Source organism: Watersipora subatra, unplaced genomic scaffold (assembly GCF_963576615.1).
Source record: "Watersipora subatra unplaced genomic scaffold, tzWatSuba1.1 SCAFFOLD_52, whole genome shotgun sequence".
In the NCBI taxonomy this organism is placed as follows: domain Eukaryota; kingdom Metazoa; phylum Bryozoa; class Gymnolaemata; order Cheilostomatida; family Watersiporidae; genus Watersipora; species Watersipora subatra.
This window is the reverse complement of record NW_027045418.1, coordinates 181,982-195,607: the sequence shown is the minus strand read 5'-3', so window position 1 is coordinate 195,607 and position 13,626 is coordinate 181,982. Positions and strand designations below refer to the sequence as shown.

At 39.0% G+C, this 13,626-nt stretch overlaps 1 protein-coding gene across 1 annotated transcript; it reads right to left on the bottom strand.

Annotated features, from left to right (window-relative positions):
* Positions 1 to 2,205: 2,205 nt before the first annotated feature.
* On the bottom strand, positions 2,206 to 8,502 carry LOC137410450 (uncharacterized). Its single transcript, XM_068095863.1, has 2 exons — positions 8,431 to 8,502; positions 2,206 to 3,552 (listed from the first exon to the last, which is right to left on the bottom strand). The coding sequence occupies exon 2, from the start codon at positions 3,512 to 3,514 to the stop codon at positions 2,300 to 2,302; it is 1,215 nt and encodes a 404-aa protein (XP_067951964.1). The 5' UTR covers positions 3,515 to 3,552; positions 8,431 to 8,502; the 3' UTR covers positions 2,206 to 2,299.
* Between the last annotated feature and the right edge of the window lie 5,124 nt (positions 8,503 to 13,626).

Genomic DNA, 13,626 nt, shown 5'->3' with positions numbered 1-13,626 from the left:
AGACGTTTGTAATATTCTCACAATAAGCTAATTAGCTCAATTGGAGCATTTCTAGCATGTTTGGTTGAAATTGGAAATTTACATTTTTCACTTTTGTCAGACAATTGCAATATTCTCACAATAAGCTAATTAGCTCAATTGGAGCATTTCTAGCATGTTTGGTTGAAATTGGAAATTTGAATTTTTCAGCGTTGTCAGACGTTTGTAATATTCTCACAATAAGCTAATTAGCTCAATTGGAGCATTTCTAGCATGTTTGGTTGAAATTGGAAATTTACATTTTTCAGTTTTGTCAGACGTTTGTAATATTCTCACAATAAGCTAATTAGCTCAATTAGAGCATTTTTAGCATGTTTGGTTGAAATTGGAAATTTACATTTTTCACTTTTGTCAGACAAATGCAATATTCTCACAATAAGCTAATTAGCTCAATTGGAGCATTTCTAGCATGTTTGGTTGAAATTGGAAATTTACATTTTTCAGTGTTGTCAGACGTTGGTAATATTCTCACAATAAGCTAATTAGCTCAATTGGAGCATTTCTAGCATGTTTGGTTAAAAATGGAAATTTACATTTTTCACTTTTGTCAGACAATTGCAATATTCTCACAATAAGCTAATTAGCTCAATTGGAGCATTTCTAGCATGTTTGGTTGAAATTGGAAATTTACATTTTTCAGTGTTGTCAGACGTTTGTAATATTCTCACAATAAGCTAATTAGCTCAATTGGAGCATTTCTAGCATGTTTGGTTGAAATTGGAAAATTACATTTTTCAGTTTTGTCAGACGTTTTTAATATTCTCACAATAAGCTAATTAGCTCAATTGGAGCATTTCTAGCATGTTTGGTTGAAATTGGAAATTTACATTTTTCACTTTTGTCAGACAATTGCAATATTCTCACAATAAGCTAATTAGCTCAATTGGAGCATTTCTAGCATGTTTGGTTGAAATTGGAAATTTACATTTTTCAGTTTTGTCAGACGTTTGTAATATTCTCACAATAAGCTAATTAGCTCAATTGGAGCATTTCTAGCATGTTTGGTTGAAATTGGAAATTTACATTTATCATGTTTTGTCAGACGTTTGTAATATTCTCACAATAAGCTAATTAGCTCAATTGGAGCATTTCTAGCATGTTTGGTTGAAATTGGAAATTTATATTTATCATGTTTGTCAGACGTTTGTAACATTCTCACAATAAGCTAATTAGCTCAATTGGAGCATTTCTAGCATGTTTGGTTGAAATTGGAAATTTACATTTTTCACTTTAGTCAGACGTTTGTAATATTCTCACAATAAGCTAATTAGCTCAATTGGAGCATTTCTAGCATGTTTGGTTGAAATTAGAAATTTACATTTTTCACTTTTGTCAGACAATTGCAATATTCTCACAATAAGCTAATTAGCTCAATTGGAGCATTTCTAGCATGTTTGGTTGAAATTGGAAATTTACATTTTTCAGTTTTGTCAGACGTTTTTAATATTCTCACAATAAGCTAATTTGCTCAATTGGAGCATTTCTAGCATGTGTGGTTGAAATTAGAAATTTACATTTTTCACTTTTGGCAGACAATTGCAATATTCTCACAATAAGCTAATTAGCTCAATTGGAGCATTTCTAGCATGTTTGGTTGAAATTGGAAATTTACATTTTTCAGTTTTGTCAGACGTTTGTAATATTCTCACAATAAGCTAATTAGCTCAATTGGAGCATTTCTAGCATGTTTGGTTGAAATTGGAAATTTACATTTTTCAGTTTTGTCAGACGTTTGTAAAATTCCTACAGTAGGCTTATTTGCGCAGTTTGAGCATTTCTAGCATGTTTGGTTGAAATTGGAAATTTAAATTTTTTAGTTTTGTCAGACGTTTGTAATATTCTCACAATAAGCTAATTAGCTCAATTAGAGCATTTCTAGCATGTTTGGTTGAAATTGGAAATTTATATTTATCATGTTTGTCAGACGTTTGTAATATTCTCACTGTTATATAAACGGTGTGTACTCACATGCGGTTGATGCAAAGAAGGAAGCTCTCTAAATTCTCCGACTCCTTTATACTCCCGTAACCTCTCGTACTTCCCGTAACCTCTCGTGCTTCCCGTAACCTCTCGTACTTCCCGTGACCTCTCGTAACTACCTGTAACTACCATGACCTCGGGCATTAGCGTAGCCCGCGGCCCACCAGCTCGATTATACAACATGCCCTTTTTCTTTTCTTTTTTTGTATGGGCCACTAACCTTCCAGAAATACAATACTCATTCATCAACTCACCTTGCTGGTGAAGTTTACCTTACACTTTAACCCATGTCTTCTTCCATCGACACCTCCTGCGTACCATCACTCCCGAGCAACCCGGGGCTGCTGTCGTACTCGGCCGCACTACTCTCCTGATCTCCTCCACCTCCTTCACCACCTCCGTCACCCCCAACATGACCTCCGTCTCCACCACCGTGACCTCCGTCACCACCACCGTGACCTCCGTCACCACCACCGTGACCTCTGTCACCACCACCGTGACCTCTGTCACCACCACCGTGACCTCTGTCACCACCCCCGTGACCTCTGTCACAACCAACACCACTTCCACCAACCTCTCCAACACTACTCTCAACTGGCTCAGAAACTGGTAGTTGGGTCGATAACGACTCCTCAAACTCAGATTCCGCCCCTTCCGTCGTGGCCACGCTCTCCCCAGTGGAGACGGGCCCAACAGGCATCCTGTGGGAAGTCTCCCCCTGGGCCGTAATCGGCTGCTCAGGGGGTGGCGCCACAGAGCTGGGAATTGGTATAGGCCCAGACCTATTCCCCTCGGCCTGACCCTCCTCCGGTGCAAGCCTACCACCCGCAATCCTCCTCTGAACTTTGGCCAACTGCTCAATGGCCGCCCTGAATGCCTCTGCATTCTCAAACTCACTGACCGCTGCCCTGCGCTCGGCAGCCAGTCTGACCAACTCTGTCTCGAACCTCCTACGTACCTCCGCCTCCTCTCGCTCAATACTAGCGATCCTCTTCCGGCAACCTTCCATGTCCATCATCCCATCACTGGTCACGTCTGCTAAAAAAGAGCTCACCTTCCCCATAATGGGTACTGGTGCAGCAACTTGCCTAGCACCGCCACTCACCTCAGCATAACTCCTCACCTTCCTCTGAGGCGCTGGTACTTCCTCACTGCCCTTCCTTTTCCCTGCCTCCGTGTTCACTGGACCACCTGTACCTCGACGGGGACATCCATTAACAGCGTGCCCGGTCCCCCCACACCACTGGCAGATGGGTACCTTGCAGTCCTTCTGCCAGTGTCCACTTCTCCCGCACCTCCTGCAAGCATTACCAGGGCAATTTACCGCCAAGTGATCTCGTCTAGCTCTACAGATCATGCACCAACTCTTACCGCTACTGCCATATACCACAGGCTTCTTAGCCTCACTACCGTCCTTCCTCTCCCCCACTCTCTCCTCACTGCACTCCTCCGGTCGTCCGCCACCGCTAGCCTCGCCACCTGAACTGCTTGCCATTAGTGATTGTAGTTTTGACGGAATTTCTTTGCAACAATCTGCAACATGGCAACCATCTATCAACAACGGTTAATAGTAAAAACTATCTTTATCTAGCCGGGGTTTACTGACCCGACCACTCCTTGTAACAGTGCTTTTGGCTATTGCCCCTTCTCTAGTACCCTGCGAGGTTCGGGTATCTTGACTGCTCACATCGGGACCCCCACTGGCTAGGCCACTTCCAACCGTGGTACCGAGTGGTTCCTCCGATTCATCATTTAAACCACCTATTCTCTCCTCGCCTACACCAGGCCTAGGCTGGTTGTCTACCCAGTACTGCGTTTCACCTTCCTCACTATCCTCAACCAACTCACAGAAATCACTAGGGATGTTATGGTTAGCACCCTGACTACCGGTGTTGGTATCGTTAGAGGAACCCAAGGAGAGATTGTTATTAAGAGGAAAAAGATGTTTCCTATTTCTCCTGATCTCACCCGAACCAACACGTATCCAATAACTCTCTGGTGTACTGTCTCTCCTTACCACCGTACCTGCTGCTCCTGTGTCAGTAGGCGCTTTCACGTAGACAACCTGTCCTGGCTCTAATTCCGGCAATTTTGATACCCTATGCTGGATATCCCAACTACTTTTCAATTTCAACTTCCTTTCCCTTTCTCTACTTTCGAACTCCTCGTAATCTACTTCCCCTTTACTGCTCATACCCAAATTCGATTTAACCGCTCTGCCAAACATTAGTTCCCCGGGCGAGTACCCGGTTGACAAAGGGGTTGTTCTATACACTAACAATGCCATCTCCTTATCCCGCTCTTTTCTCCACAAACTTTTCACTGTTTTAACTGCACTTTCAGCCAAACCATTACTCTGCGGATATCGAGGGCTACTAGTAATTACCCTGATACCGTACAAATCTGCAAACTTTCTAAACTCTTGACTATCATAACAAGGCCCGTTATCTGACCGCAGCATGCTAGGAATACCGAATCTAGCAAACACTTTCTTCATAACCGCTATTACCTCCCTAGATGTTTGAGCGTTGATGTGCAGTGCCTCAATCCACCTGGAATAGTAATCAACTATCAACAAATATAACTTGCCATCTAATACAAACACATCACTACCAAGTACTTCCCAAGGCTTTGTTGGCAACTCATATTCAACCATGGGTTGGTGCTTGACTGCCCCATGGATGATACAGGTATCACATTGCCCTATGAACTCATAGATATCTACGCTAACTCCTGGCCACCAGAAGTGGCACCTAGCTCTGCGACGACATTTATCAATTCCCTGATGCCCAACATGACACTTCTCAAGATACAACTTCCTCATAGACCTAGGTATGTATACCCTGTCTCTAAAGAAAAGTAAACCATCCCGTACCGTAAGCCATTCCCTTGCACTATAAAGCTTTAGAAGCTCACTGCCCAACCTTTTGCCACCTCTCGGCCAGCCTTCCGTAACAAATTTCAAACATTCAGCAACCTCGTCATCGTTCAACATTTCCGACCTTAACTCCATCGTTAAACTGTCCGTAAAATTGTCAGTAGTCACACTGCTAACTACAGCAGTATTTACATCCTCACTACTACCCATTTCATTTTCGCTGTCCAACTTGCCATTAGGTCGGCTCAAAGAGTCGGCCAAATACATTTGCTCCCCGGGTGTATGAAATATTGTATAGTCATACCTCATTAACCTCATTTTAAACCTCTGAACCCTGACTGGTAAGGCTGACAAGTCCTTCTCACCTAACAGAGAAATAAGTGGCTTATGGTCAGTCTCAACCTCAAACTTTCTACCTACTAGATAGTAGTCAAACTTCTCACATGCCCATGTAATTGCCAATGCCTCCTTCTCTATCATCGCATACCTTTCCTCTGCCTCAGACATTTTTCTCGACGCATACTCCACTGGCTGCCACACATTACCCTCCGTCAATTGTAGCAATACTGCCCCTACTGCGTTTTTACTGGCATCTGCAGACACCCTATGCCTCCTACTCAAGTCGAAGGCACACAAAACGGGTGCTTTAGACAAAGCTATCTTAACCTTCTCAAAAGCCTGTTCCTGATCTGGACCCCAATACCACTGTGATCTACTCCCTGACACCTTATATATAGGCGTGCACAACTCTGCCAACTCGCTACTGAACTTACTCAAATAATTTACCATCCCTGTAAACCTCCTAGCCTCAGTTTTATTAACCGGCGACTTCAAGCCTAGAACTGCCTCTACTTTACCTGGGTCTGGCTTAATGCCAGCCGCACTAACCAAATGGCCCAGAAACTTAATTTCACTTTTTCCAAACTCGCACTTATCCTTCCTTAACGTCATGCCTGAACGCCTGATCTTTCCTAGCACCTCCCTCAACCTTGACCAATGCTCATCTGCATCCCTTCCATATACTAGGACATCGTCCATTAAGCATACCACTCCCTTCATGTTCCCAATAACCTTTTCCATTGCTCTCTGGAAAAATTCAGGAGCTGAGGAGATACCAAACGGCATTCGATTGAACCTATATCTACCCCAAGGGGTGATAAAGGTCGTCAATGACTTTGATCCCTCCTCCACCTGAACCTGCCAAAACCCCGAATTCGCATCCAACTTTGAAAACATCGTCCCCTTAGATAACTCACTGAGCAGATCTGAAATCTTAGGCAAAGGGTAAACCTCTCGCTTGACAGATCTGTTCAGTCCCGTTAAATCAACACACATCCTTATCTTCCCTCCTGCCTTAGGTGCTATAGTTAGCCCTGAGCACCACTCAGTAGGTTCTTCAACCTGCTCAATCACTTTATTTTCCAACATGTCATCTAACTCCTGCTTAGCCTGCTCTCTTAACCCTGCTGCTATAGGCCGAGGCGAGTACAGCCTCACTGGCTCAATACCTTCCTTCAACTTAATCTTAAAGATACCTGGCATAGTGCCTAGACCTTCAAAAACTTCCCCGAACTCCTTTACTGGGTCAAACTCGCTGTTGCTCACCGCGTTGACTACAGCCAACAAATTCAGCTGCCTCAACTCGGTTATACCCAACAAGTTTGTCCTAGATCCCTTCATCACGTATACCTCTGTCTCCATAAATCTATATTTACTTTCCAACTGAACACCTGCTTTACCGACTACTCTTAGCTTATGACCATCTATTCCCGCCAAAACAGTAGATGGCTCCTCTAGCCGTAGGTTCAGCCTTTCGGCCGTCCCCTCGGTTACAGTCGACACCTCTGCCCCAGTATCAAACGTAAAATCAACGTTCTTCCCATTGACCTTCAAAACCTGTACAATTCTCCTTTCTAGTCAACTGTCATCCTCATACTTATCCCTAGAACCAGAGAACCTGACACTTCTGCCCTTACTACTATCTTGGTACCTCTCCTTATACTTCTCCCCCTCAAACCTATCCATACTGTTGTCCCTGTACCTGCCAAATTTGTCTCTAATCTCGCGGGGGCTTCCTCGGCCCCTGTACCTCTCCCCACTACTGTCCCTGCTACCATACCGCTCGTAGCTATTATCTCGACTACCTCCTGACCTCCTGCTACTACCTCGGCCGTCATAACCTACTTCTCTCCTATCCCTACAATAACGGGATACATGTCCTTGCTGTCCACAACAAAAACATTTAATGGAGGGACAACTCCTCATCTCATGCCCACTACGTTTGCAATTGTAGCATACTCTACCTCCACTGCCTTCTCTACTGCTTGCTCTATATCTAGAGACATGCATCTCCCTGCTATTGTCTCTATACTTTCTACTGTCACCGTCCTTGTTATACTCCCTGCCTCTTGTCCCATATCTACTAGCACCTTGCTCTTCACTACCATAATACTCTCTACTACTCCTCGGGCTACCCCTAGGGGAAGATCTACCTGCTGACTCATAACTTCTATCTCTATCATTACTCCTGTACTGCACTCGGCTATCAAACTCTGATACCTTAGCTACTTCTCTCTTAACCTCACTCTTTAAATCGGTACTTCTACCCTCACCTCTCAAAAATCTATCAGAGCTGTCGGCCATTTCTCGAGCCCTCAATGCCTCCTGCAATAACGCCCAAGTAAGATTGGCATTCTTCATTAACTCTCTGCTTACTTCTCTATTTCTCAACCCGTTAACCGCCACAATAAGGGCAAACCTTACCCTATCATTATCGTTAGTCACCTCTGCATATCTGCTCAAACTCTCTACCCATTGTAAAAACTCTCTATCACTTTCCCCAAGTGTCTGCCTAGCCGTAAGGAACTTATGCCCCTTTACGAACATACTCTCCTGTCTACCATAATAACCCTGTAAAACCTCCACTGCCCCTTCATAAGTAGAATTTACGCCATCTACGTTAAACCCTGCACCTCTCAATACTTCTCTACCACTGTGCCCAATAGCTCTCAATAGTGGCACTAACCTAGCTCTACCTCTCATAATAGGGCGCCTATTTTCACCTTCACCTTCGTAACCTCTTCTCTCTACAGCACTCTCTATACATAAATTCATCTCCTCTATGAATCTCTCCCACGACCCATCACCGTGCTCTCCAAACACCAGCTTCGGAAACCCACTCTCCATCTCTACCCGATACAATATCTCCCTCGCCACGAATACGCTCTACCCCACTCGTATAATTAGTGTAACTCCAACCTCCGAATATGTAATAAATAATTGCACCTCAACAACACTGCTACTACACCTCACAACACTACCCTAATAAATAATTGCACCTCAACAACACTGCTACTACACCTCACAACACTACCCTACCTCACGTTACCTCACCTACACGCCCGTGAAAGGGTCTATACAACCGTTTAACTTACCCGCAACCAGAAAAATTATCGCTAATGACAACACTAAAAGAAAAAAAAAAATCAGAATTTTGTCAACTGCGCCATGTTATATAAACGGTGTGTACTCACATGCGGTTGATGCAAAGAAGGAAGCTCTCTAAATTCTCTGACTCCTTTATACTCCCGTAACCTCTCGTACTTCCCGTAACCTCTCGTGCTTCCCGTAACCTCTCGTACTTCCTGTGACCTCTCGTAACTACCTGTAACTACCATGACCTCGGGCATTAGCGTAGCCCGCGGCCCACCAGCTCGATTATACAACACTCACAATAAGCTAATTAGCTCAATTGGAGCATTCCTAGCATGTTTGGTTGAAATTGGAAATTTACATTTTTCACTTTTGTCAGACGTTTGTAATATTCTCACAATAAGCTAATTAGCTCAATTGGAGCATTTCTAGCATGTTTGGTTGAAATTGGAAATTTACATTTTTCACTTTTGTCAGACAATTGCAATATTCTCACAATAAGCTAATTAGCTCAATTGGAGCATTTCTAGCATGTTTGGTTGAAATTGGAAATTTGAATTTTTCAGTGTTGTCAGACGTTTGTAATATTCTCACAATAAGCTAATTAGCTCAATTGGAGCATTTCTAGCATGTTTGGTTGAAATTGGAAATTTACATTTTTCAGTTTTGTCAGACGTTTGTAATATTCTCACAATAAGCTAATTAGCTCAATTAGAGCATTTTTAGCATGTTTGGTTGAAATTGGAAATTTACATTTTTCACTTTTGTCAGACAATTGCAATATTCTCACAATAAGCTAATTAGCTCAATTGGAGCATTTCTAGCATGTTTGGTTGAAATTGGAAATTTACATTTTTCAGTGTTGTCAGACGTTTGTAATATTCTCACAATAAGCTAATTAGCTCAATTGGAGCATTTCTAGCATGTTTGGTTAAAAATGGAAATTTACATTTTTCACTTTTGTCAGACAATTGCAATATTCTCACAATAAGCTAATTAGCTCAATTGGAGCATTTCTAGCATGTTTGGTTGAAATTGGAAATTTACATTTTTCAGTGTTGTCAGACGTTTGTAATATTCTCACAATAAGCTAATTAGCTCAATTGGAGCATTTCTAGCATGTTTGGTTGAAATTGGAAAATTACATTTTTCAGTTTTGTCAGACGTTTTTAATATTCTCACAATAAGCTAATTAGCTCAATTGGAGCATTTCTAGCATGTTTGGTTGAAATTGGAAATTTACATTTTTCACTTTTGTCAGACAATTGCAATATTCTCACAATAAGCTAATTAGCTCAATTGGAGCATTTCTAGCATGTTTGGTTGAAATTGGAAATTTACATTTTTCAGTTTTGTCAGACGTTTGTAATATTCTCACAATAAGCTAATTAGCTCAATTGGAGCATTTCTAGCATGTTTGGTTGAAATTGGAAATTTACATTTATCATGTTTTGTCAGACGTTTGTAATATTCTCACAATAAGCTAATTAGCTCAATTGGAGCATTTCTAGCATGTTTGGTTGAAATTGGAAATTTACATTTATCATGTTTGTCAGACGTTTGTAATATTCTCACAATAAGCTAATTAGCTAAATTGGAGCATTTCTAGCATGTTTGGTCGAAATTGGTAATTTATATTTATCATGTTTGTCAGACGTTTGTAATATTCTCACAATAAGCTAATTAGCTCAATTGGAGCATTTCTAGCATGTTTGGTTGAATTTGGAAATTTACATTTTTCACTTTAGTCAGACGTTTGTAATATTCTCACAATAAGCTAATTAGCTCAATTGGAGCATTTCTAGCATGTTTGGTTGAAATTGGAAATTTACATTTTTCACTTTTGTCAGACAATTGCAATATTCTCACAATAAGCTAATTAGCTCAATTGGAGCATTTCTAGCATGTTTGGTTGAAATTGGAAATTTACATTTTTCAGTTTTGTCAGACGTTTGTAATTTTCTCACAATAAGCTAATTAGCTCAATTGGAGCATTTCTAGCATGTTTGGTTGAAATTGGAAAATTACATTTTTCAGTTTTGTCAGACGTTTTTAATATTCTCACAATAAGCTAATTAGCTCAATTGAAGCATTTCTAGCATGTTTGGTTGAAATTGGAAATTTACATTTTTCAGTTTTGTCAGACAATTGCAATATTCTCACAATAAGCTAATTAGCTCAATTGGAGCATTTCTAGCATGTTTGGTTGAAATTGGAAATTTACATTTTTCAGTTTTGTCAGACGTTTGTAATATTCTCACAATAAGCTAATTAGCTCAATTGGAGCATTTCTAGCATGTTTGGTTGAAATTGGAAATTTACATTTTTCACTTTTGTCAGACGTTTGTAATATTCTCACAATAAGCTAATTAGCTCAATTGGAGCATTTCTAGCATGTTTGGTTGAAATTGGAAATTTACATTTTTCACTTTTGTCAGACAATTGCAATATTCTCACAATAAGCTAATTAGCTCAATTAGAGCATTTCTAGCATGTTTGGTTGAAATTGGAAATTTATATTTATCATGTTTGTCAGACGTTTGTAATATTTTCACAATAAGCTAATTAGCTCAATTGGAGCATTTCTAGCATGTTTGGTTGAAATTGGAAATTTACATTTTTCAGTGTTGTCAGACGTTTGTAATATTCTCACAATAAGCTAATTAGCTCAATTGGAGCATTTCTAGCATGTTTAGTTGAAATTGAAAATTTACATTATTCAGTTTGGTCAGGCGTTTGTAATATTCTCACAATAAGCTAATTAGCTCAATTGGAGCATTTCTAGCATGTTTGGTTGAAATTGGAAATTTACATTTTTCACTTTTGTCAGACGTTTGTAATATTCTCACAATAAGCTAATTAGCTCAATTGGAGCATTTCTAGCATGTTTGGTTGAAATTGGAAATTTACATTTTTCACTTTTGTCAGAAAATTGCAATATTCTCACAATAAGCTAATTAGCTCAATTAGAGCATTTCTAGCATGTTTGGCTGAAATTGGAAATTTACATTTTTCAGCGTTGTCAGACGTTTGTAATATTCTCACAATAAGCTAATTAGCTCAATTGGAGCATTTCTAGCATGTTTGGTTAAAAATGGAAATTTACATTTTTCACTTTTGTCAGACAATTGCAATATTCTCACAATAAGCTAATTAGCTCAATTGGAGCATTTCTAGCATGTTTGGTTGAAATTGGAAGTTTACATTTTTCAGTTTTGTCAGACGTTTGTAATATTCTCACAATAAGCTAATTAGCTCAATTGGAGCATTTCTAGCATGTTTGGTTGAAATTGGAAATTTACATTTTTCAGTTTTGTCAGACGTTTTTAATATTCTCACAATAAGCTAATTAGCTCAATTGGAGCATTTCTAGCATGTGTGGTTGAAATTGGAAATTTACATTTTTCACTTTTGTCAGACAATTGCAATATTCTCACAATAAGCTAATTAGCTCAATTGGAGCATTTCTAGCATGTTTGGTTGAAATTGGAAATTTACATTTTTCAGTTTTGTCAGACGTTTGTAATATTCTCACAATAAGCTAATTAGCTCAATTGGAGCATTTCTAGCATGTTTGGTTGAAATTGGAAATTTACATTTTTCAGTTTTGTCAGACGTTTGTAAAATTCCTACAGTAGGCTTATTTGCGCAGTTTGAGCATTTCTAGCATGTTTGGTTGAAATTGGAAATTTACATTTTTTAGTTTTGTCAGACGTTTGTAATATTCTCACAATAAGCTAATTAGCTCAATTAGAGCATTTCTAGCATGTTTGGTTGAAATTGGAAATTTATATTTATCATGTTTGTCAGACGTTTGTAATATTCTCACAATAAGCTAATTAGCTCAATTGGAGCATTCCTAGCATGTTTGGTTGAAATTGGAAATTTACATTTTTCACTTTTGTCAGACGTTTGTAATATTCTCACAATAAGCTAATTAGCTCAATTGGAGCATTTCTAGCATGTTTGGTTGAAATTGGAAATTTACATTTTTCACTTTTGTCAGACAATTGCAATATTCTCACAATAAGCTAATTAGCTCAATTGGAGCATTTCTAGCATGTTTGGTTGAAATTGGAAATTTGAATTTTTCAGTGTTGTCAGACGTTTGTAATATTCTCACAATAAGCTAATTAGCTCAATTGGAGCATTTCTAGCATGTTTGGTTGAAATTGGAAATTTACATTTTTCACTTTTGTCAGACGTTTGTAATATTCTCACAATAAGCTAATTAGCTCAATTAGAGCATTTTTAGCATGTTTGGTTGAAATTGGAAATTTACATTTTTCACTTTTGTCAGACAATTGCAATATTCTCACAATAAGCTAATTAGCTCAATTGGAGCATTTCTAGCATGTTTGGTTGAAATTGGAAATTTACATTTTTCAGTGTTGTCAGACGTTTGTAATATTCTCACAATAAGCTAATTAGCTCAATTGGAGCATTTCTAGCATGTTTGGTTAAAAATGGAAATTTACATTTTTCACTTTTGTCAGACAATTGCAATATTCTCACAATAAGCTAATTAGCTCAATTGGAGCATTTCTAGCATGTTTGGTTGAAATTGGAAATTTACATTTTTCAGTGTTGTCAGACGTTTGTAATATTCTCACAATAAGCTAATTAGCTCGATTGGAGCATTTCTAGCATGTTTGGTTGAAATTGGAAAATTACATTTTTCAGTTTTGTCAGACGTTTTTAATATTCTCACAATAAGCTAATTAGCTCAATTGGAGCATTTCTAGCATGTTTGGTTGAAATTGGAAATTTACATTTTTCACTTTTGTCAGACAATTGCAATATTCTCACAATGAGCTAATTAGCTCAATTGGAGCATTTCTAGCATGTTTGGTTGAAATTGGAAATTTACATTTTTCAGTTTTGTCAGACGTTTGTAATATTCTCACAATAAGCTAATTAGCTCAATTGGAGCATTTCTAGCATGTTTGGTTGAAATTGGAAATTTACATTTATCATGTTTTGTCAGACGTTTGTAATATTCTCACAATAAGCTAATTAGCTCAATTGGAGCATTTCTAGCATGTTTGGTTGAAATTGGAAATTTACATTTTTCAGTTTTGTCAGACGTTTGTAAAATTCCTACAGTAGGCTTATTTGCGCAATTTGAGCATTTCTAGCATGTTTGGTTGAAATTGGAAATTTACATTTTTCAGTTTTGTCAGACGTTTGTAATATTCTCACAATAAGCTAATTAGCTCAATTAGAGCATTTCTAGCATGTTTGGTTGAAATTGGAAATTTATATTTATCAAGTTTGTCAGACGTTTGTAATATTCT